Here is a 26,553-nt window from a genome sequence, read left to right as displayed (position 1 = left end):
GCTTTATTGCACAACGACTGAACACATACACAATGTCAGCCAAACTTGCTAAAATGTAATACTGGTATATAGAAAAAATTGTTTTCACTTTATTGAAACTATGCCAGCCTGCTAGAGCAGAGACTAGCAAACCTTAAAGAAAAACTTTACCCTGTACCAATGTATCACTTTCTGTGAATCACTACACTTTTTAGGAATGCTGTGGGCACAGTTAGTGCACTCCTGCCTCTAAAATCTTAACACATATTCATCCTACAAAGCAGCTCAAAAGGATGTGCTGGCGTCTCAGATGTACTGGCAGCAGTTGTAATTGAGGTGACAAAAGCAGTTTGCCAGCTCTTTGCACTATGTACACAATACAGCTGCACCAGTAAATGCTGTGGTTAGTGATGACATGGTGTTGTCTGCTCTGTTTCTTTCCAAACATGGGTGTGGCCAGTGGCAATGGCACCTGTTGGACTCCTCGTATACAGCTATCAAATTATGTTCAAGAGACTCCTACTATGGATCTCAAAATTTCAAAAGCATTTTCAGAAAAGTGTAGCATTCTATCTGCATCACAGTTATCTATTTGTCAACTGTTTTCTGTTCCATTAGTACTGAATGCATTATAGTCCCTTACACATTAAGGCAATGTTTAATCTGGATGTTGACTTTTTCTTTTCTTCAGTTTCCAATTATTGCACTTCCTTCTAGGGTATCTGTTTAAGTAAATCAAGCTTCAAACCCTTTATCTTCTAAAGTGGGCTAAGTATGTGGGAACTTTAATAGTACGCTTTTATTTATATTATTTTTAGCCACAATCATCGTCCTATCATTTCTGGACATACTGACCCCAATACCCAAATTGAAGTGACATTAGCTGATTTCGCTAGAATTTCCATTTCATAGTTGGGTTTAGTTCGGAAGTTCATCATTCGATAAGTCGTATGCCAGCCGGTATTGAGTATTATTTTTATAAATGTTTTAGAAACAATCCAAAGTAAAATCTTTGTCACCTTTATCACCATTATTTGATAACAGTATCACATGTGCAATGTATTTTGTCTATGTATGTGGTTAAAGGTACAATTTATCGTAGCGGTAGTTCTATTCTCCACCGTATTTTCTCTGACACACACACACACCAGATTACGTTTAGCAGCATACACCATAAGTAGTATACCATGTTCAGAATGTTTGACTGTTTGGTTCTCTTCCATACTTGTCGATAAAACAACAGATTTAGGTGTAAAAGTGATAAGTTACACCAACTGTTTCAAACCATGAATCAGGTGAAAAAGATCTGCAAAATTCATGAAGACATAATTTCTTTCTCTCTGTGAAATTATATGTGTTGCAAAATTGCTTTAATTTATAAACAATAAAATTGTAATTTATTGTTTTTAATTTTTGTAGTTGGATTACTATCCATACCATCTGGCTGTGGGAAATCGAAAGCACTGGCCAGTCTATTGGGAAGAAATGTACCCTCATACACAATGGCTCTCACAGGCTCTGAGTACTTTTCGTGCACGGCTGTTGGACATTGTAGACCAGGGAGCTGGTGTTGGCCATCACGCACCTGTTGGCCGTGCTCAGCAACAGAACCCACACCAACAGCAGCAGCAGAAGAACTTAGGAGCTCAGCATGGAGATTCAAATGTGAAACGCAGCCATAATGCACAGCCTTCATCTGGATCTGCCACCAGCGGAAATCCGATGAAGACATACATATTGCGGGAGCTCTCAAAGCTCATGACTTCGTGTTTTGTACTCAGGGTCAAAGACTTCACATTGTACCAAGTGACAACCACAAAACGCAAACAGAAACCAAAAGTATTTATTGCAGGTTAGTTGAAATTTACCTTATGATGTTGTTATCCTTAAACTGCCAATATATGTTGCTCATGATGCAATAGGGAGTTAATTTTTGGTAAGAGAAATCAGTTGGTATATTTAACTAAAAAGCAAATGATACACGAATATAAGAATTTATTTCATACTGTGCTTGTTACTGTGGGCTAGTTAAATGCAGGTACCTCTGTTCTTACAGCTGTCTGCTTCTCAACTGTCATGTGAATTTTGTGCAGGAAAAAGGCATTGAATTTTAAGCCCACTTTTCCCTTTGGAGACATCTTATAAGTGTGTAGTAGTACAATTACCAAGTCTCTCTAAAAATGTCTGCAGTGATGTACTTGTCCGTTATATGTTTTGAAGTTTGGAGAATTGCATAATGCTAAAATTTTATATGCATCTTAAGAACATCGGCACTCTGTGAAGGATGATCAAAAAGTTACAGAAAAGTAAGAAATTACAGAGATGTGACGTGGATAAATTTAAAAAACCATAGGTTTTTGAGTGCTCCAAGGAGAGCATTAGGCAACAATTGTCTGAAATGGAGGAAAGGAGTACAATAAAATGTGAATGGGTAGCTTTGAGAAATGGAGTAGTGAAAGTAGCAGAGGAACAAATCGGGAAAAAGACAAGGTCCATTAGATATGCATGAACAGTTTGAAATATTGACTTTAACTGACAAAAGGAGACAATATAAAATGCCCAGCATGCAAAAGGAAATGCAGATGTCTAAGAAGTAAAATGGTGAAATCGTAGTGAGTAGAGGAGAAATATTTAGATCCTTGGAAGAATATATCAGGACAAAACTGTTCTGCCTTTTATGCAAGCTGTACGATTCAAGTTAAATGCCCTCACTATTTAAGAAGAATGTAATAATTCCAATTCCAAATAAGGCAGGTGCTGACAGTAATGAATATTATTGAACCATCAATTTAATAAGTTATGGTTTGAAAATATTAACATTAATTATTTACTAAAAAATTGAACAACTGGCAGTAGTCAACCTTGGGAAAGATCAGTTGTTGTCCCAGGGAAATGGAACAACATGGGAGGCATATCTTCGAAGACAGACTGAAGACCTACATTTGTAGCAATGGTAATGTAGAGAAAGCTTTTGATGCTGTAGCTTGGCATACACACTGTACGGTTCTGAGGGTGGGGAGTTATTTACAGTTTGTACAGAGATCAGATTACAATTATGAGTACAAGGACATGAAACGAAGGCAGTAGTTGAGAAGGTAATGAGGTGGGATTGTAGCCTGACCTGCGTTATTCATTCTGTTCATAGACTGGACACTAATGGACCTAAAAATAAATTTAGGAAATCTATCAACACATGAAAAGGAAAGTTGCTACTCACTATCTAGTGGAGATACTGAGTCACAGTTAGGCACAACAAAGAGACTGTCACAAATAAGCTTTTGGCCAACAAGACCTGTGTCAAAAATAGATGACACAGTTGAATCCACACTGCGAACAACAGCAGCAGTGCATGACGGGAGTGGCAACTGGGTGGGGGTAAGGAGGAGGCTGGGGTGGCGAAGGGGGAGTCATAGCAAGCGGTTGAGGTTCGGGAGGAATGTGGATAGGATATCCTCACCCTCGATACAGATCACAAAGATGTCATCAGTGAATCTGAACCAGGTGAGAAGTTTAGGATTTCTCTAGATGGTCAATGAATAGGTTGGCATAGAATGGTGCCGTGCAGGTGCACGTAGCCTAGGTTTGTAGGCAGATGTATCTCAGTTCACTCCTCCATCCAACTGTAATCCACCCCCACTGCCCCCAAATCACCCCCTGTTAACTTTCCCAAATTCCTTAACCTCGAACCTTGCCTCACTATCATCCCCCAAATCCCTCAACACGCAAACTAACCTTACATCTGGAGAAAGAACCACAGTCCATCATCTAAAAACTGATCCTGACCTTATATTCCTACCTGTGGACATTGGCTCCACCATTGTTGTTTTGAACAGCAAGGATTACCTGGCAGAAGGACTCCACGACTCCACGACTCCACCAGCTGTTAGATGCATCCACCTTCAAACCTCTCCATAGTGAACCCATTCCAGTAATCCAGCACGATCTCTAGTCACTCCTCCAATCCTTATGCCCATCTCAGTATGTGTCCCTGCAGTCCATCTGTCTGCTCACCCCTACCACTCCCTGCACTCCTACCTTTTACATGTTTCCTAAAGCCCATAAACCCAACCACCCAAGATCCCCATCATGGCCCACTGAGAGAATCTCCGGTCTTGTAGAGCAACACCTTCAACCTATCACTCGGTACCTACCCTCCTTTATAAAAGATACCAACAATTTCCTCCACCGACTCTCCACAGTTCCTGTCCCTTTACCACACGGTGCCCTGCTCGTCACTGTTGATGCCACCTCCCTGTACACTAACATTCCTAATGCCCATGGCCTTATTGCTATATAACACTAACTTTCCAGACGCCCTATGGATTCCAAACCAACAACCTCCTTCCTAGTCGCAATGACAATCTATATCCTCACCCACAATTACTTCTCCTTTGAAGGCATTACCTACAAACAAATCCGTGGTACAGCTGTGGACACCCACATGGAACCATCCTATGCCAATCTATTCATGGGCCATCTAGAGGAATCCTGCCCCTACCCTCCGTCTAACCTCTCAAATTCACCTAGCTGCCATGCCTTCACTCCACCTCATCCTTGCGCACTCCCCAGCAGCACTTCACTGTCTCCCACTCCTACCCTGCTGTCCCTCCCTCCCCACGCCAGCCTCCTCCTTACCCTCACCCAGTTGCCACTCTCATCATGCACTACTGCTGCTGCTCGTAGTGTGGGTTCAGCTGCCAGAGACTGCAGTTAAATGTGTGTGAGTTTAGTTTATGTGTGTGTGCGGTCTATTTTTGATATAGGCATTCATGGCTGAAAGCTTATCTGTGACAGTCTTTTCGTTGTGCCTATCTGGGACTCAACATCTCTGCTATGTGGTGAGTAGCAACTTTTTGTGTATTGTTACATTACATCCTGGATTTTCTATTGTTTGCTTTGTAAAATGTATTCAAGTGTAGTGAGAAGAAATAAAAACTCTGAGATTTACAAGTGAAATTTTAATTGTGTCAGAGATGGAAAAGGGCTTGGAAGATAAAATGAATAGAACGGAGAGTCTTGAAAAGAGGTTATAAGATGAACATCAATAAAAGTAAAACAAAAATACTAGAATAAATTGAATTAAATGTTGCGTTTCTGGGGGAATTAGATTAGGAGATGAGTTTCACTGACAAAAGAAAAAAAAATTCTGAAAAAACTGCAAAATTGCTAACATGAATTGTAGATAAATGCTGGGAAGTCTTTTCTGAAGCTATTTCTCTAGAGTGTAGCCTTGTACAGAAGTGAAACATGGGTGATAAACAGTTCAGGCAAGGAGAGAAAAGGTGCTTTTGAAATAGTGGTGCAAGAGATGACTGCTGAAGATTAGATAGTTTGATTGAGTAACTAATGAGAAAGTACTGAATTTAATAGGAGAGAAAAATATTTGAAGCATCTAGACTAGAAGAAGGTGTTGGTTGATAGGATACATCCTGAAGCATCAAGGACTAGCATATTTGGTAATGGAGGGAAGTGTGGCTGACCAAAATTGTAGAGACAGTCCAAGGCTTGACTACAGTAAGCACGTTCAAATGTATGCAGATTGCAGTAGCTACAAAGAGCCGAAGAGGCTTGCATGGAATAGGTTAGCAAGAACAGCTGCATCAAACCAGTCTTTGGACTGAATACCACAATAACAACAACAGTCTTTATGTAATCCAAAATGTTTCTGATCCTTCTTTCATTCATTACATTTTTATTACGCTTTGTACAGTTGGAATTATTCCTGGAACACATGGTAATTGTTACTGTCTTACATAAATAACTTTTATTTGTATTTGTATTTTCAGTATTTTACATTATCCAATACCAGAAGGTTCAAAATACTTTTTGCTGCAGATTTTATCCAGGACTTGTGCTGCTTTATGGCATATGAAAGAGGTTTTACACCTCCAGAGAAATACATTGCTCTGTCAGATTTATTGTTCATTTTGGTAAGAGTAACTTTTTCACGTCCAAAGATCAGTGTCTAATGGGTTACTTGCAGCACTTCATGAAAAAATGCCTAACTAAAGTATGATTTAGATACCTAACTTCAGTGTATGGTATCTGCATAACTGACTTGCAGTAAGCAAATCAAGTAGCATACATGTAGCAGGTATGCTGTGTGAGTCCATACTATCAAACATAAACTTTGATGATGAGAAAAATGAAGACAGGCTATTGCAATATGTCAAGTGTGTAATACAGTAACTTCCAACTCAGTTATAGTTTCTATTGTAGTGTAATATAATTATCTTATTTTTTGGCTGTTGACAATAATATGATTTGATTACATAATTTCTTGTTAAGGTTTGATTGCTCAAATCATTTCATCTACAGGTGAGAGCAGTCGCTTGAAAGGAGAATCCACACTGGTACATGCTGAATTCACATATTATTACTATCCTGGGGATAAAGCGTTCCCTTGTGAGTAATATTATATCATTTTTTTCAAATATACTTCTTCTACTTTTATTAATATTGGTCATCTAAGTATAGAAATTATTTGGATAGTAAGGTCTGTAATGGTCAGCTGATAACAATAACTTTCATACTACCATGAATATGATATCCAGTAAGGAACTATTTGAAATTCAGGAAGAAATAAGTCACTGGTAGCCAAATCAGGACAGTCAGGCTAGTGAGGAAATTGCTCTCAGGCAAATATTGTGATTCTTGCATCACAGCTGCCATCAATGTGACTCAAGATATCTGCCTTGCTCTGAATTCCATGCAATTTATGTATTGCCCTGCAGTTCTCATAGATATGACGGTGAACTCCAGTAGCTAATCACTGAGCAAACCATGCAGTTACTCTGAATTCATTCAGTGTGTGAAAACTACTTAAATGTAGGTAGCATACATTGTTAACCAGAACAACAATCTATGTTTGGCTATGTACAAATTTGAGCAGGCTTCAGATATAATAAATGATTAAAATATGTATATCAATAGAAGGAAAAACTCGGTAACTGTTTGAAAACAGTATTAGTGATCTCCAGTTAGGTTTGTGGCAACTCCTTCCATCGCCTCCATCTGTAGCAGTAGATGAAGGGCTGCGCAGACAAAAACCTAGTGATCAGCAAAGCACCTGCCAGCTAAGGTACTACCACATCCACCAACACCCTCGCTGGTCACTTCTGCTGAGTTAGAACTTAGATGGCCTAAGCAAGGACACCACGATGCCAAAACACCTCTTGGCCGGTCTCTTGGTCCACTTCAACGAGGCAAGACCTCCTGGCCATGCTCTCAACAGCCCACCCACACAGCGCCATGTGGATTATGTCGACGTCTGCCACGTTTCGCCACAGTATGTGCAGACAGCATGTTTTTATCGCACATCCAGTGTCACTGTTGTATCACAGTTCGAGGATGCTACTCCATTTTTCATGCTGCCTTCCTAAGCCGTGTTTGCTCGAGGTGCTTCCATTGACTGCAGGTGTACAAAGCCTGCTGCTGGATGCCTGGTTTGTCCCCTGATATCAGCACCTGGAACACTACATATAGTGTGGTGTAAATAGTGCAGTGTGTGTCAGGACTACCAGGTGAGTTTATCACCATTCCATCCCCGGCCATTTTGGCACCCCTTTGCTGGCAAGCACACCACTGAAGCAGGTTTTCCTGCACCACCAGATGATGCCGAACAAAGGCTGTGAGCCATTCATGGTCCACCCATTCCAGTGACTCCATAAAAAGCAAAGGCCCTCCCTGATTAAGAGCTAGTAACTCACTAAGTTTTACTGTAGTTGTTAGCTTAGAGAATAATGTCTCTGAACCAGCTCACGTGGCCCTTCCAGCATGCACCATTATTTATTGTGATCTTTTCTTATTAGCTCAGCGCTATAGACATGTACGCCCCTTGGGAGCATAGAAGGAAACCTAAATCATTCCTTCAAGTTCAATCCACATAATTTAAATATCTGGTTATTAACAATATTAAGAACTATGTAGTGGGACAAACATAAGAAATCCATTATAAAAAGGGCAGAAATTTTACCTGTGTTTATTGGGAGAATTTCTGAAAGTGTGTTGATCCAACATTTACTCTGTAAAGATCCATGTGAAACCTGCAGTTGAGTACTGCTTAAGTAGCATGTATCTTCTGAGGGTGCTTTAAAGGAGATAAGTGGAATGTAGAGGTTCGTGAAAGGGTAGTGGAGTTAATACTACAGAACTGTAGAGATTCTCCAGGATCTTAGGCATGGATTAAATAAATAAAAAATAATTTGCACTCAACAGAATTGGACACATTTAAGAATCCAATGTTTAAGACAGACTGTAAAATAATTCACTGCCAACAACTATATCACAAAATAATAAGAACACCATAAGAGAGATGGAGTCACATATGAAAACACAGGAGGACTAATTTTCCTTCCCTGTAACTGCACAGAATACAATTGTTCAGGTACGTGGCTATATGGAGTGGACTTAGTGGTGTATAATCTAACTGTCTTTTATCTTTTACTCAGTAATGACCGAGAATGTCAAAACTCATTGTGCCCGAACTAAATAAAGGAGTCTTTATGTGTGTAGCCATCAGATGATTCTCCAGAATGTCTTTCATCAAATAGGGTTTTTAAGCCTTAACTTCCTGTGAGTCTGCAAAGAAAATTTTGTCAGTGTATATTATCAGTTCTGATGTGTGACGGTGAGACATGAACTTTCAATGGGAGGACCTTTAAAAAAAGCTTAGCATTCATCAAGTGAGCACTGTAGAAATGCATGTTAAGACAAGACAGGAAAACTTGATTTGGATCAGTGGACAGACTGGAATGGAAGATGTAATGTGGGCTGTATTGAAAATTAAATAGAGATGGGTGGGTCATATAAGCAGGTGGATAGATGGTAGATGGGGAAAGGATGTTTTTTTTTTGCTGAATTCCAGAAAGTAAGAAATGGAATAACATACAGTAAGGTAGGTAGATGGCATTAGAAAACACATGGGCATAAAGATGAAAATCTTAATGACATTGAAAAGTCAAGGGTACACCTTAATCCAGTATGGATGTCAAATTGTGGCAGTGGCTGCTGCTGCTGCTGTTGAAGACGGTGACAGTGATGCAGTACATGTAGTATTAGCTAATGCTCTGAACACATTGCAGTGCCCTTTCAATTTTTTTTGTAATATATTGGAAGTATGTACATGTAATTGAGACAGACACATGTATATGTAGGAAATAAATAAAATAATCATTTCTGCATAATTGCATTATATGTGAATAAGTTTCTTCAAGTTCTTTGGGATATACAATATTACTGGCCTTTCTGTTTTGTGCAAAGACAAATACAATTTTTTGGCTGTTCCATTTGTAAGGTTGCAACATGTATCTGACCTTGTGAAAAGTATGGATTTTCCACATTTAATCCATGCACTTGAAGTGAATGATCTTGCAAGTTGTTGTTGATCATTGAGAATGTCAGGCAAGTGGAGAATTTTAGTCTTGAAGTGAAGTGAATGATCTTGCAATTTGTTGTTGATCATTGAGAATGCCAGGCAAGTGGGGAATTTTAGTCATTTAAAATGAAATGGCACGTCAGTGGGAATGATAGGAATTTGTTGAATGAGCACATCTTCTCCGTTTGACTTGTCATTCAGAATTGTTGTCTCAGTGATGTTTGGCATAAGTTTTTAGATGGTGAGTTTGATTCCATTGAACAACCCAGATGGATCAATTTTGCACAAATTAATTATTAGTGCCACAGTTTTGAGTTACAATGTATGCAGTGGGACAGCAGGACAATCCAACGAATTTGAAAACTCAGCTGGATAGTTTGTCAGTAGATTTGTAGGAGACAAACCTGCCGGCAACTTATTAATGGATGGTGTAGCTCATTGTACTGATGTCAATGTTTTCTGCTGCCAAAATAACATGTTCACAAAGTTGTTGATGATTTTTGTAATGTCCAGAATTGTAGCATTGTCTTTCTAGCAGTCTATTTGAACAAAAAACCAGTACATTGTTGCTGGAAGAGCTATATAGCTACAAAACTTCCCAAGACAGAACCAGTCTTTTTTTTTGGGGGGGGGGGGGGGGGGGGGGAGATTGCGCGTGAAACAGACCATTACTTTTTGAGATCATACGTTCCAAACAGGCAGACAAACATGAATTTTATGTAAGGATTTAGAGCCAAAAATTTACTTAATTGCTACTAATTTTTGCTCCTGCCCACTTTTCCCAGCCCTTTAACCTCCCTATACAAATGTGGGTGAAAGTCTGTATATCTATAGGTACATCAACGATTTTTCAGAATGTATCAAAGTAACAAAGTGATTTTTAAATGCTTAGTTCCTCCTCGAAATTTCACATCATCTGGCAAAGCCCAGTTTGGAAAGACAATGTGCGTAAGAATGTGTCCGGTAAATAAAAATTGTAAAAAGGTAACAGTGTTATCAGCGTGCCCAATACTCTAGTGTGCCAGTTGTGTACGGTTGAATGGCCTGTGTAAGATAAACACAACCTAGGACTGGACCATGTTCTCAGTTGGATGTCCACATATCTGCCTGTCCTCATTCTATACTGCACGACAGTTTCAGAAAATATCATTCTTAGGAAACACAATTGGCTCTTTATTCACATCAAATAAAGACCGCTGTTGACAGGTGTTTTCAAGTTGATTCCAGAATTCCCAAAACTTTTAGGCATTGTTTCTCATATGCAGCTTTTAATGAGGTTGATTGCCTATGGAGTATCTGGTAAAAACCTGGTGGCATTTATAGGTCATATGTGGATACATAGGTCATACGTGGGGAAGATGCCACACATCTGGAGGGGACTATCATGGTCAAAGTTTTGAATGCGCTGTAATAGACTAGAGAATGGACGTGTTGTTGCATCAGTAGCCAGCAACAGAAAGAGTGAAGCATCTCCTCTCTGATCCTCGGCTGCCTGCATCTGAGGTCCCACATGAGCCTGTCTTAAGTTTCCATTGGTCAAGGGTTGCAGCTGATGCTCGCAAAGGCATCTGTGTGTCAGCAGTACTTACCGTGGGGACCCTGCCTAGCCCAGCATCAGGTGCCTGGATGCTACACTGGTTGTGAGAGCGCTCTCAGCAGCAAACTCAATCACAGAAACCAGTTTAGAATATAAAATTTTGATAAATCATCCCAACTTCCTCCACACAGCTGACCACCTGCACATTCTTTCCCCCTTCCGCAGGAGTAGAGCAAGAAATTTGCAAAAATGATGATTTATGGTATTCTCTTGTAGGCAGACGGTGATGATATGGGGACCTTGCACACTAAGGGGAACATCTAAGTGCAATTAATTTTGTTCTCTGGATGATAACATTTAAAATAATTATTTCATCGCTTATTAAATTGGGATGACCAGGGCTGACAGAGGATTTATTTGTTGCTTTTAATTTTATTACATCTTACCTTACAAACGGATTCTGGTGGACTGTCAAGGCAGTGGAGGGGCACTGTGAAGCGAGGCAGTGAGATGGCATGGTAGAGTACAGTGAGGAGGTAACTCATGTAATTTGGAAGGGAGGCTTGTGGGGCTTCTATACATTACCTCATAGGGAATGTGCCCCGTTGAGTTGTGAAATCTGCTGTTGTAGACAGATAATAAATATGGCAGATAACAAACACAATCATTATGTGTCTTGTTCATGTAATAGGATAGGATTAGGATGGTGGTTTTATGAATACATTCAACATGGCCATTGATTTTGGGATGGAAGGGATTAGTTCTCCACTTCTCAATTTATAACAGTTTACACACTTGTACAAATAGAGCAGACATGGAAATCGTTTCTTCCTCCATCAGAATGGCGTTGGGACTCCTGAGTGGTGACACTAAGTGATTCATAAAGGCTTTTTCTATGGTGTCCGCCATCTTATCTGTAATTGACACCAAAACCAGGTACTGTGAAAAGTGATTGTAGAGGCTTCTGGCAAGGTCTGAAACAGAATCCGTTGCTGTGTTTGTTGCACTACTTGCGTGCACTGAACACAAGCATGTATATCTATATCCATATCACGTTGCCCATGTTGCCACCAGTAACAGGTAGCAATTCAGTTCTTTGTAGCTCGTTTCCTGATGTGGCAGGTTTGGGTGCTATCATGGCATAGGATAATGATACAAGACTGGAGTGCTTTCAATATTGCTAATCAATTCCCAAGAGGAGTTTTATGATACAATATATTGCCTTCGGATACGAGATCTGGGAGAGTAGCACAGTGCTGACAGTTGACGTCCTCACTTTGCTTCTCTTTAAGCTCTGTGATAAGCGCCTCATTTGCATGCACTACATTTCATCTACATATGTACTCTGAAAGCCACCACAGGGTGCATGGCAAAAATTACCTTGTGCCACTATTAGTACAAGGTCCGAGTACAAGGTCCGTACGCCTCAACATGAGCCCTAATTACTCTTATCTTTGTGGTCCTTACACAAAATGTATGTTAGTGGCAGTAGAAACTTTCTGCAGGCAACTTCAAACACCAGTTCCATAAATTCTCTCAGTAATGTTTTGCGATAAGAATGTCGTCTCCTATCTAGAGAGTCTCATTTAAGATCATGAAGCATCTCCATAATACTCATACATCTGTCTGCAGTGGGAGTGGGACACCTTATCAAACACTTTTTGGAAATCTAGGCATATGAAATCTGCCTGTTGCCCTTCAGCATTGTTTGCAGGGTATTGTATGAGAAAAAGGGCAAGCTGAGTTTTGAACGAGCTGCTCTTTGCAAGTCTATGCTCATTTGTGGACAGATGCTTTCCCCCCCTCCCGCCATTCTAAAAGGACAGATCTTCCTACTTAATGCAGCTGGATTTTGATGAAATTTCTCCAGTACTGCTTAACTTCAACACCCAGTGCATTGAGCCTCCGCTGGGGTCTTTCAAATTCAGTAGTCATAAAAGAGCAGCATTGGTAGTTTCCAGTGTGGATTTCCTGCTGTACATAAAGCATGTAAATCCAATCACCAAGGCTGACAATTCCTTCTCTCTTGTGTTGTAATTAACTTCAACATTAGTGAGTTGATGAGAAACGTAACAATTCAGTTTTTCTTCCCCATCCTGTTCCTGACTCAGAGTGCATCCTACAGCAAACTCAGATGCAGCACTTGAGAACATATATGACTTCTCAGAATTGGGGTGTGTCAGCAAGGACGAACTTGTTAATACATCTTTGACCTGTTGTGTTACAGACTTGCATTCTACAGCCCATTCAGAAGATGCTCCTTTTTTTCAGCAACTTTGTTAATCATTTTGTTGCTGTCACATAATCCTTGCTGAATTAAAGATAAATATTCACCAATACTAGAAATTTTGCAATTCCTTCACATTAGTAGGTGCAGAGAAACTGTCTGCCATTTTAGAAAATTTTGCAATTCCTTCACATTAGTGAGTGCAGGGAAATTGTCCGCCATTTTCGTTAGCCGTGGGTCTGTCTGTACCTCAGCTGAGCTAACAATATGGCCCAGATACTGAACTGTGATGCTATGAGAAAGCATTTCTCCAACTTTAAACTCAAGTGGGCACCTTGTGATATTGACAATATACTTCATAATCATCAGCATCTTCCTCAGTTACACCAGGTGTCGTAGTACCACATGAGACTACTAGCCAGGATACAGTGACATTCAAGGATGAGATACGTCTGACAAGAGGTCTAAATAGACCAAGCATGTTGTTGGCTTTAGCCATCTTAAGAAGTTGACAAACCATCGAAATGTGGTGGGCGCATTCCTTAAGCCCAAAGGCAGCCTCAAGAACTCATGTACCTGGAGGGCACTACAGACATGGTTTTTGGCCTGTCTTGGGGTGCAATCACAATCTGATAATATCTTACTTTCATATCTAAAGTGGTAAATATTTTACAATTCCACAATCTATCCAAAGTTTCATTGATATAAGGCAAGGGGTATGTGTTGGTGTTGTGACTTCATTTACTGTCCTCATATCCACACAAAGTTTCTTATCATTAATAGATTTCTTGGGAACAACCACTGTTGTTGGTGATGCCCATGGGCTGGTTGAGGGTTGTATAATTCCGACATGAAGCTACTGCTGAATACTCTTTTCCACAAATTACTGTAAGTGCTGTCAGTCTGGCATCCCCAGTCAAAATTTCATGGTGAACTAGGCAAGTATTTTCTCTCTTCAAACAATCATGCAAATTCTCTAAAACTGGATGCAAAATTGCCATGGCGTGCACATCCACACAAACGCAATGGTTGGCTACCGCGGCAGAGTTAAGCGGCGCCTGCAACTTAATGCTGTTGCGTTCCACCAGCCGGCACTAGAGGCATTCCCACCAAACATTTAATCAGCCACGAACTATGCATTCCCACGATCCTTTTTCCGGCATGGATGGCCACACTATGATATCACCATCCACCAGTCAGGGATTGCCAATGGCCGCCAATCATCACTCCAGAATCAGTGGAGGAAGACTGGAGCCGCTGTGTAAATAGCCAGAAGAAAGGGAAACTGGCGTCTTTCGACCTGTAACCCGGACTCTGCGCCCGTCTACTTTGCAGCATCCGCCGGAAAGCGTCGAGAGAAAACCTGACAAAGGAATGTAAATTTAGTTCAGTTACTAATATTTCAATTCAGTAAGGTGGCATATTCTTTGGCTTGTTATAAAATTTTGGTTGGAGAAGCAGCCTTTTGTTTTCAAGGAAAGTTTATCTTTTTGTAAAATTAAGCAGTGGCCTTGCTCCACCTAATAAAAAGTTTTGTTCACACATGGGTGGTAATCTGTGGATATAACAAAAATACTCCACTCAAACACAATTAAATACAATAACTTTTCCTGAAAATGTTTTTAATGGGTAGCATGATTGAAGAGACTCGTATGGGAGATGATTCCTATCTTCTATTCTCCTAAAACTGTGTCCCTCCTGTCAGAGGAATCTTATACTTGATTGTCCCATTTGGTATTACGACATCTCTTACTCCAAAATCATCCAAACACACTAGAACACATACTTTTGTCAGCACAGTATCTTTGTTACACAGGCTTAGTTTCATGCGGGTCTGAAATCTATCAGTAACATCATTCTGGATGAGTGGATCAACTAGGAAGGCATTTCATTCAAGGATCTAGGATTTTGACTGTCAGCCAGAGAAACGTTCCAGTACCACCACTAATGTTTACAAGGGTGTTGGATTTTAACATCACAGTATACAGTTCTGTAGGGACTCAAGAAACAGGCTGTTTTTCTGGGATTTCTCGCATCCGTGTGGTGTGATTGCTGCCAAAATGGTAGGTGCCTCATCAAATTGGACAGTATGCGACCTGTATTCAGTCCCCAGAATGACATCAAAATTGTGCCCTCACATCCTTAATGATTCCATTTCAAAATTGTAGACTGCTCCATCAGCTTCTGAATGCCCTTGCTGTCACTATTCCTTCAGCATCCAGATCACTGTAGTCTAATTCATGAATGATGGTGAGTCATGTAGTTCAAAGCATAGATGGGGATTACAGTGTTGCCGTTCAATGTGACATTTGCGGCACACACATATGTGTGGTGTGAACATCGGACGTGGCTCATTATTTCATAAATTGGTGGAAACAAATCGCCCTGCTTCTTCAAGTAATAGTGCTAGAATCCCCGAGAAAGATGGTGAGGCAGTCATACAGGCTTCACCTCCCTATGGTCTCCCAAAAAAGGCCAGAACATGTGAATCTTTCTTTGCCACAGCTGCCTGTAATCACAGCTGCCAAAACTACTCCTCTGTCAACATATATTTTGAGCCTCAATAGAGACATCACACCCATCTCAGCAGTGCTCTCTTGCTGGGAGCATCTCAGGCACATGGTTCCAAACAAAGGTGCCTAGAATTTAATTTATGAACAAAACAATCATTGCAAAACTAAGGGTAGACACCTGCAATGAGAGCAGTTCTTGATATTCTGTGTTTTTGCACTAATGCAAGCATTTGCTGGCAGGACAGCACCAGGAGCCAAAAGGCAAAGGCTAGTGACACAAACATTATTGGCTGTATGGCGGCAGAACATGGAGCAGACCCTATGATCCTCAGCTATGCGGTGACACAATGACAGCAGCAGTGAGGTGATGGTGGCCCCAGTGTCAACATCTAGACATTCATGGAGACGATAGGAATGGGAGTCGGTGGCGACAAGACCGGGTTGATACTGGACAGTGTGGTCGCAGTGACAGGAGGTGAGCCGAAGAGACAACACCAGTAAGGTTGTCCATTGCTGGCAGAAACTCAGCACGGTAGGAGGCAGTGGTGGTTAATGCAAGTACACTAACACAGAGTGCGTGCTTTGGCCAGGTGACGAACATCAGCAGAATGAGCCGCATGGCATGGAGAAAGTCCACGCCTGCAGAACTGACTAACGCAAGTCAGAGGTGGTTACGGGACCACATGTGAAGTCGTTACGGGGCCACATATAAAGTTATAACTCCTGCCCATTGACAACACTGTGATAGTAGCTCCCAGCTGTGAAAAGGCTATTATTACTGGATTAAACAGTGAGCACTATGCTACTACACTGACACCAGATGTGCAGGATGGAATGAGTGTTGGCAGATACGTGGATGTCCAGGACAGTTAAGTTTCAAATGAGAACAGAGACAATGTGGCAAAAACCGGGCGCTGTTTATTTTGCCTTTCAGGATACATTTGGTGCACTTGGAAAAGATGCCATATGTCTGGACTGGGCTACACCAAAATTCTGAATGGATCATAAGAGAGAGGGGAAAGAACATGTTGTCAAGTTGTTACCCCAAGACCAGTGCTTAACCCAGCATACATGTTGGGACAGTGCACAGGCTGTGAGAGCAGTCCCTCAACAAACAGCAGACATCAATTCAGAATTTAAAAAAAAGTTGATAAATCATCCTTATTCACTCCAGACAGGTAGCCCTTGCATCTGGTTGTGTGTCAACAGCTCATTTTCTTTGACTTATTTCATAATGTTTGAGCACATTATATGTTTCAAAATCCTGCTACCAGTCAGCATCAATGGTAGGAATCCAGAATTCAACACATTTTTTGTGTGTTCCTTATTTTGTATTGGTGTGACCCATGCAACTTTGCAGTCTTTAGGTATGGATCTTCAGTCTTGTGAACTGTTGTATACATTGCAAAAAAGTGGAGCTACTTTGCAATGTACCACAAAAGGAACTTAATTGGTAAATAATGTAGACTGAAACACTTGCCTTTATTAAGTGACTTGAGTTGCTTTGCCTCAACGAAGGTATCTACTTCCAAATTACTCATGTTGCATTCCGGAATTTTACTGCATCTTCTTTGCTGAAGGAATTTCAGAAAACCATGATTAATAACTTTGCTTTTCCTCAAACTGTTAGGCTCTCATATGCACATAGGTGTTATATCACTATGCATTTTGAACATGTGGACAGCAGATCCCCATGTTCGTGAATTGTGTATCAATAGTAATATAGCAATATAGTCATTCCAGTTTTGTTGTAATTGTTTTTAGATCATTTAAATTTATATTTGTCAATCACAATTTGATCATAGCTTTCTGTCTGGTGTTAGTGTTGAAGTATTTAATGTGCAGTAAGAACGTATATTGTAGTTGATTAGAGTGGGATCCTGTCTGTACGCAAAGGTGCAGAGTATTTAGAATCCACTCAGTTCGAGTTCACATCCTGTTCAAGAAGTTTTCTGAACTAACGGGACACATTTTTCACAAACAAGTACTAAGTAAATGACAAACATAATTAGCGTAGGGGTGTGGAAAGTAGTAGTAACAAATAAATAGCATCTTTTTTCATTTCGGGTAAAGCATGGTTAGAGAGATCCTTAATAGTTGCTGATGACAAGCCATATTGAAATATCAACTCTGTTGCAGAAGGCAAGTCAGTGGCAGGAACAACAGAATGTGCTTTAAGGTATACGAGATGTGACAATAAAATAATAAGACTGATGTGAAAAAAAAATTTTGTTTACCATTTTAGTCAAGTTTAGTGTTGTGTCCTTCAAAGTAGTTCCCTTCTGATTGCATACACTTTTTCCAGCGCTTCTGCCATTGATGGTAACATTTCAGGAACTCATCTTCTGTAATATCCTCCAAGACCTTCGTGACAGCTTTTTGGACATCTTGTGTTGTTTGAAAATGGTGTCCCTTGACAGCCGTTTTGACTCATGGAAATAGAAAAAAGTTGCACAGAGCGATATCAGGTGAATAAGGTGGCTGTGGTAGTACTGAAATTTGTTTTGAGGTTAAAAATTGGTGTGGTTGGGATGGTGCATTATCGTGATGCAGAAGCCAATTATCAGCAATGTTGGCACAGACACGGAGAACTCTTTTACAAAGTCTTTCTAAAATTTCTTTGTAGTAATATTGGTTTACTGTTTGTCCTGGAGGCACCCACTCTTTATGAACAATTTCCCTGGAATCAAAGAAGCACACAAGCATGCATTTCACTTTTGACTTTGATATGTGAGCTTTTTTTGGTCTGGGTGATCCCTTTGAGCACAATTGCCAACTTTGGCGTTTTGTCTCTGGATCATACTGAAAAAACCAACTTTCATCACCAAAAATTCTGGATTGATTTCAGTTTGCTCTAACAGATCAGCTGCCACATCTTTCCGTGTTTCTTGCTGTTGTGGTGTGAGATTTTTGGGGACCATTTTTGCACAAATCTTTCTCATACCAAGATCTTCAGTTATTATTAGATGAACCAGTTCTCGATTGATGTTCAGTTCTTCTGCAATGATTTTCACGGATAATCATCGATCAGATCGTACGAGTTCACGCACCCTGGCCAAGTCGACATCCGTCCACTGCGGTCTTAATCTTCAATATTCGTCCTGCCTTCACTAAACATTTTATGCCAACGAAAAACTTGAGCTCTTGACATAACCTCCTCTCCAAAAGCCTTCTGAAGCTTACTGTAAGTTGTCGTTGCCTTTTCACCCAATTCTGTGATGAGTGACACAAACAGGTGTTATCTTATTACAGCACAACTCATGACTGAGCAGTTGCATTGATGTGCCACTTGGACTAGAAGCAGCTTATAGACCAAGGTCAAAGATATTGTGTCTACGCAAGCCTGCAGGGTAGCCACATCTTGCAAAGAAAATCAGTCTCATTGCTTTATTGTCACACCTCGTATATTTTATAAATTTTTTTTTAATGTAGAGACCACTGTTCCAAATTATACACATTGTCATCTACCCTTTACTTATTGTTTGGCTATAAAATAGAGGGAAGCCCACTAATTATGATATGTATATAATCACTGAAACATGTGAGGGTAAAGAGAAAGAGACCAAGAAATTCAGTTTTGTTGAAGGCAGAATTTCCAAAACATATTCATGTATTCAGTTAGTTTCCTGTTTCTTATATATCCCTGCACTTTATTGTTTATGCTGGGTCTCAACTACAACAGCTACATTAAAAAACTGATGTGTAGGTAGCAGCTTTGAAAAATGTTGTATTTTTGCCACCAATCTCTTCAATGAAGTACTTAGTTGACTTTGCTTTTCCCAGTATTACTAATACCGAACAAAAAATACTGAAATATTTGCAGCTACAGTTGTTTATATGTTAGTACACTTTATTAAGTGATCAATATAAAAGGATGGTAACGTTTTTGCAGTGGAATACCAAAGACAAAACAGTGTTAATAAATTCGTGCTAAAAGAACTAGTGAAATCTATTTTTAATTTATTTGTTTTATTAGCACATAATTATCACATACATGTTAACTGTGTTATAAATCTAATCTATTTGAATTTGCTGAAAGAAACTCTCCAAGAATTGAGATACATCATTTGTAGTTACTCTGTGTGCATGGCAAGTAATGGGGATGATGAGAAGTAATGTCACTACAGTTTTGTCTGTTATGGTTGAAAAAGACCGTAAATTATAGGAATGGGTTTTCTTAATGCACTCAATTTCTCCAATTAACATGGTAATTTTTTATTTGTTGTAAGCAGAAACAAATTACTCAGGTGACTTGCAGTGCTCCGTGTGGTAAGCGCTTGAAACACTAGATGTTCAAGCAATACAGCACTATCAGGTTGTCCCCTGATGATGCTGCTCTGTAAGGGAAGGTACAATCATTGAACAGTTGTAAGAAAAGAAGTGGACAAAATTTTCACTCTTTGTAATAAATGGCAGTATCACTCCTGCTTTTGAAGTGCATATCAAGTAGGAATCACAGCAGACACCGATTAATTCAGAGATTCACTGGTAATATTGTGGCAGATTTCATAGCTTCTACAAAAGTGTAGTAGTGATGATTAGGATGTGATCACAGTAGCACCAATATTGGTGGGTTTTGTCTACATCAATTGAAGATGGCCGATCTTTACAAATCAGTACACCAGTATGTGCACAGTCTCAGTACAACGGATTCAATCTCTAAATGTACAGATTTTGTATAACGGTCAGCAGAATTTGAACCAGTTTGTTTTCTTTGGTTGAATTGGGCGACATTTCAATGTGAATACTTAGGTTGTGAGAAACATACAAGAAAGAATCAATTTGTGGCATCCTTAGCATGAGATTAATCATAATATTGACACATCTAGGAATCTATTGTTTTGAAGTCATTTGTGAAATGCAATCCAGTATTTTTCTTATAAGATTATTTTAATTCCATTGTCATTTCTAATCTGCAAAATTATTTTTTTACTAGCTATGAAATATATCTTACCTATAGGTAAATTAAAATTATTTGCTTACAATTAACTGCTTGCCCAAATCTATGGATGTAGGTGATTTGTGGGCAACTTCAATTAAACAAATTTGTCCTGCAAAATATATTACTGCACGTGGTATGCTGTGAGATAATTCACTGACCAGTACACTAGTAGAATTGGCATCTATAGATTTATAGAACAAGGTATTAAATAGAGTGAATTAGAAAAAAGTTACTATATGGGCATGATTAGCCTTCTTTTGCTGAAATGCATTTTCTGAAGTTTGATTGCTTTTCACTCTCACCACGAGTCATTTCAAGTACGTCATAGAAAACATATATTAGAACATTTATCTCTTCATTCTCTTAAAAAAAATGACTGGTTGTTCCAATAACTGAGGAAAGTGTGTGATGAATGATATTGGTCATACCGTGACTGAGTCATCAGCCGATGTTATCAGGTGACCTCTGGCAATAGCATCATGATTGCAGTCTTAGGCAACTCAAATGGCAATCTTTGCAAGCAAGCCATGTTGTTCTTGCAAAACTCTGTTGAATAAATTCAGAGAAATGCAATTCAAGGGAGACTGTGTGACAGTTTGCTGCTGGCATCATATATCTCTTGTAGGAACCATGAGAATAATGTAAAAGAGCTAATGACACATAAGGAAATGTATACACAGTCATTTTCCCCTTGTTTCATATGTGAATGAGATAAGATGTAAAATTCCTATTATTGGTATGAAGAACCCTCTGCCATGCATTGTATAGCATCTTGGAGAGAATGTATGTAGATGTAGAAACTTTTATACTGCACTACACGGAATAACCAGATTGAAAACTGTCAAGTGCAATGAGGGATTCACTGTTGGAGCACAATCACAGTATGAAGATAGTAGTAAATACAACACTAGGAACAAAAGTAACCTCTATTGTACACTTACTCTTGTGTAGTAAGGAGAAAAGTGTGCTCCCTAGGATACTGGCATGTAATGAAACTGTGACATTCAGTGAACACAAGTACGTGTGTTGGCCACTGACGTTTGTGTCCAACATTTAGGTGGTGGTTCTGAATGTCATGGATGCAAAGTCATTTGTTGTCTAGCATTGAACTGATGATAATAGGTGAACTATGGCTTTTATTGCTTGACCCTAGAATCTGCAGTTTTCTTATCAACATATTGTTGGCCACAACAGTTTACTCGAGCAGTTCTAGATTCCCTCATTTTGATGTATGCATGGCATGATCTTTGGTGATTGGGCATGTGAATAGTCAAGTGCTTAGATGATCTTGTGGAGGGTACGTACAACATGTTCAAGCTCCCACTATCTTTCAGTGAACAAATACAATTATTCTGTGTGTTTTGCTTATCTTGCATTTGCTTACCATGCTGACAACCTGTACACAGTCTGAAGAAATCGCGCTCATGTAACATATCAATCTATTTCAAACATAAGGACAAGAGCACATCTTTCCACCACTGAAACTGTCTCTGATTTGACTGCTGATGAATGGATTTCCATTTGGTGTACTGAATGACAGCTGTCTTTAAGTGTTTATAGAAACGTGATAATGCCCATCAAAAAAGAAGCACATAGAAGTGTGTGGTCAAAAAAGAATCACATAAAAGCGTGTGATCAGTTCTATAGTTTTGTAGCAGTGTTTGAGATCTTGATGGGAAATGTTGAAGGGATTCAGATGTGCAGAGGTAAGATCATAGGGAGTTGCTGTAGCCCATACTAAAGTATAACAGTGGTGCTCAAGGGTCTAAAATAGGGATCAATAGAAGAAAAGCAATGCTATTCCTTGGAGCGTTAATAGTTGTGGTAGACTGTGCAATAATTCTATTATACCCAAAATGTAGCACTCAGAAAGATCACAAAGGTAAAATATATTATGGCATGTACAGAGGCATATGGCTGACCATGCCTAAATGAGATAAGAAAATGGGATGTACAGGAGCTTGTGCCTTGGAGGCGTTCAGTATGTAATGCAACACTTTTCTTTTCTGAAACCAAGTTGGTTTTATTCAGGATTCCCATATACCATATTATTCTCCACTCTTTTTGGCTATGAAATCCTATTTTTCAACATAATCTCCATTCAATGTGATGACCTTGTACCAGCTTTCTGGGTGGGCCTTTATGCCCACTTATCACTCCACTGGTTGACGTTGGAGTCAGTATTGTGCCGTGTCAATAACCTTCCCATCATCCATATACTACTTCCCACAGAGTGCATCCTTCATTGGGACAAACAGATGGAAGTCAGAAGGTACTGTAAGGTGGATGAGGAAGAACAGTCCGATGAAGTTTTGTGACCTCCTCTTGGATCTGCAGACTCGTGTGAGATCTTGTGTTGTCATGTAGAAGGAGAAGTTTGTTTGCATTTTTGTGACAACAAACATGCTGAAGTCATTTCTTCAGTTTCCCGAAGGTACCACAATACACTTCAGAGTTGATCATTGCAACATGAGGTAGGACATTAAACAGAATAAGCTCATTAGAGTCATAGAAGACCATCGCCATGACTTTACGAGTTGAGGGTGTGGCTTTGAACTTTTTGGTCAGAGGGGATGTGGTCTGGTGCCACTCCATGGATTACCTTACCCATGTTTCATCACCTGTGATGATGTTTGACAAAAATTTTTCACAATCAGCTGTGTGACACACAAGCAGTTGTGCACGGATTCTCCTTCGTTGCTCTTGATAGTCTTCTGTTAGAGGTGAGGAACACGGTGCCACATACCTTTTAGTACTCCAACTGGTGGACAAGTATATCAGCATTACCAACAGAGACATGAATTTGAGCAGCGAGGTGTTTGATTGTCAATCCCTTCGAATGAGTGTGTCCACACTTTCCAACATTGCAAGAGTTACTGCTGTGTGCAGGCATACAGCACATGGGAAATTGGACAGGTCTGTGCGACCTTGTTGCGATGACGACAGATGCCTCGCCCTGCCGCCGTTGGATAAGCAGCTGAGCAGCAAGTCGTATACTCCTAGCTCACTCATTTGTTACATAGTTTAATTCTTAATTTCTTTGCGTGTTTTTGGTACTTGCATTGTTTAATTCATAAATTTCGGGCATATTATAGTATTTGAGAGTGTAGCATCGCGTTTTAGTACCTGAATAGTGTAAATTCGCGTAGTCTCCTTCCGCCGCCGAGCAGTGTCAGCAGTGCGCAAGTAGCAGCATTACTGCATTTACTAGGCAATCTTGTATTTTAATAACCGTTTAAATTTTGTTGATTTGTTTGCGCTCTCTGTAGATTAGTTCAGACGTTCTTTGCAAAACAGTTTTTAGCATGGATAGGGACTGCAACTGCTGTGTTTGGATGCAGGCTGAGTTGGCATCCCTTCGCTTCAGGCAGTGTTGGCTTCGGTCACACAGCTTGAGGCTGTTGCCAATGGGCATCACTGTGGGGGTCCGGATGGGGGTTTGTCGGGAACGGCCAGCTCGTCCCACGCATCCCCTGATCGGACTACGACTGTGATTGCCCGGGATACTGCCCGCATTGAGGCTGATCCCTCACCTGTGGTAGAGTGGGAGGTCGTCTCAAGGTGTGGCAGGGGGCGAAAGACATTCCGGAGGGCTGAACGGAAAGCCTCTCCAGTTTGTCTGACGAACCGGTTTCAGGCTCTGTCTCAAGCTGATACTGATCTTCGGCCTGACATGGCTGCTTGTCCTGTTCCAGAGGTTGCCCCTCAGTCTGCAAGATCCGGGCAGTCGCAGAGGGTGGGCTTACTGGTAGTTGGGAGCTCCAACGTCAGGCGCGTAATGGGGCCCCTTAGGGAAATGGCAGCAAGAGAGGGGAAGAAAACCAATGTGCACTCCGTGTGCATACCGGGGGGAGTCATTCCAGATGTGGAAAGGGTCCTTCCGGATGCAATGAAGGGTACAGGGTGCACCCATCTGCAGGTGGTCGCTCATGTCGGCACCAATGATGTGTGTCGCTATGGATCGGAGGAAATCCTCTCTGGCTTCCGGCGGCTATCTGATTTGGTGAAGACTGCCAGTCTCGCTAGCGGGATGAAAGCAGAGCTCACCATCTGCTGCATCGTCGACAGGACTGACTGCGGACCTTTGGTACAGAGCCGAGTGGAGGGTCTGAATCAGAGGCTGAGACGGTTCTGCGACCGTGTGGGCTGCAGATTCCTCGACTTGCGCCATAGGATGGTGGGGTTTCGGGTTCCGCTGGATAGGTCAGGAGTCCACTACACGCAACAAGCGGCTACATGGGTAGCAGGGGTTGTGTGACGTGGGTTGGGCAGTTTTTTAGGTTAGATGGCCTTGGGCAAGTACAGAAAGGGCAACAGCCTCAACGGGTGCGGGCCAAAGTCAGGACATGCGGGGACCAAGCAGCAATCGGTATTGTAATTGTCAACTGTCGAAGCTGCGTTGGTAAAGTACCAGAACTTCAAGCGCTGATAGAAAGCACCGAAGCTGAAATTGTTATAGGCACAGAAAGCTGGCTTAAGCCAGAGATAAATTCTGCCGAAATTTTTACAAAGGTACAGACGGTGTTTAGAAAGGATAGATTGCATGCAACCGGTGGTGGAGTGTTCGTCGCTGTTAGTAGTAGTTTATCCTGTAGTGAAGTAGAAGTGGATAGTTCCTGTGAATTATTGTGGGTGGAGGTTACACTCAACAACCGAACTAGGTTAATAATTGGCTCCTTTTACCGACCTCCAGACTCAGCAGCATTAGTGGCAGAACAACTGAGAGAAAATTTGGAATACATTTCACATAAATTTTCTCAGCATGTTATAGTCTTAGGTGGAGATTTCAATTTACCAGATATAGACTGGGACACTCAGATGTTTAGGACGGGTGGTAGAGACAGAGCATCGAGTGACATTATACTGGGTGCACTATCCGAAAATTACCTCGAGCAATTAAACAGAGAACCGACTCGTGGAGATAACATCTTGGACCTACTGATAACAAACAGACCCGAACTTTTCGACTCTGTATGTACAGAACAGGGAATCAGTGATCATAAGGCCGTTGCAGAATCCCTGAATATGGAAGTTAATAGGAATATAAAAAAAGGGAGGAAGGTTTATCTGTTTAGCAAGAGTAATAGAAGGCAGATTTCAGACTACCTAACAGATCAAAACGAAAATTTCTGTTCCGACACTGACAATGTTGAGTGTTTATGGAAAAAGTTCAAGGCAATCGTAAAATGTGTTTTAGACAGGTACGTGCCGAGTAAAACTGTGAGTGACGGGAAAAACCCACCGTGGTACAACAACAAAGTTAGGAAACTACTGCGAAAGCAAAGAGAGCTCCACTCCAAGTTTAAACGCAGCCAAAACCTCTCAGACAAACAGAAGCTAAACGATGTCAAAGTTAGCGTAAGGAGGGCTATGCGTGAAGCATTCAGTGAATTCGAAAGTAAAATTCTATGTACCGACTTGACAGAAAATCCTAGGAAGTTCTGGTCTTACGTTAAATCAGTAAGTGGCTTGAAACAGCATATCCAGACACTACGGGATGATGATGGCATTGAAACAGAGGATGACACGCGTAAAGCTGAAATACTAAACACCTTTTTCCAAAGCTGTTTCACAGAGGAAGACCGCACTGCAGTTCCTTCTCTAAATCCTCGCACAAACGAAAAAATGGCTGACATCGAAATAAGTGTCCAAGGAATAGAAAAGCAACTGGAATCACTCAATAGAGGAAAGTCCACTGGACCTGACGGGATACCAATTCGATTCTACACAGAGTACGCGAAAGAACTTGCCCCCCTTCTAACAGCCGTGTACCGCAAGTCTCTAGAGGAACGGAGGGTTCCAAATGATTGGAAAAGAGCACAGATAGTCCCAGTCTTCAAGAAGGGTCGTCGAGCAGATGCGCAAAACTATAGACCTATATCTCTGACGTCGATCTGTTGTAGAATTTTAGAACATGTTTTTTGCTCGAGTATCATGTCGTTTTTGGAAACCCAGAATCTACTATGTAGGAATCAACAT

At 40.6% G+C, this 26,553-nt stretch overlaps 1 protein-coding gene across 4 annotated transcripts in view; it reads left to right on the top strand.

Annotated features, from left to right (window-relative positions):
- LOC124804604 (UHRF1-binding protein 1-like) overlaps positions 1-26,553 on the top strand; it is a 433,274-nt gene that overhangs the window by 162,468 nt on the left and 244,253 nt on the right. For all 4 annotated transcript variants that reach the window (XM_047264799.1, XM_047264798.1, XM_047264802.1 and 1 more), the window contains exons 7-8: positions 1,399-1,831; positions 6,298-6,384. In XM_047264799.1, the coding sequence (XP_047120755.1) occupies positions 1,399-1,831; positions 6,298-6,384 (520 nt within the window). The remainder of the gene's footprint in view (positions 1-1,398; positions 1,832-6,297; positions 6,385-26,553) is intronic.

Source organism: Schistocerca piceifrons, chromosome 7 (assembly GCF_021461385.2).
Source record: "Schistocerca piceifrons isolate TAMUIC-IGC-003096 chromosome 7, iqSchPice1.1, whole genome shotgun sequence".
Classification (NCBI taxonomy): Eukaryota; Metazoa; Arthropoda; class Insecta; order Orthoptera; family Acrididae; genus Schistocerca; species Schistocerca piceifrons.
The sequence above is the reverse complement of the archived record's forward strand: the minus strand, read 5'-3'. Positions and strand labels throughout refer to the sequence as shown.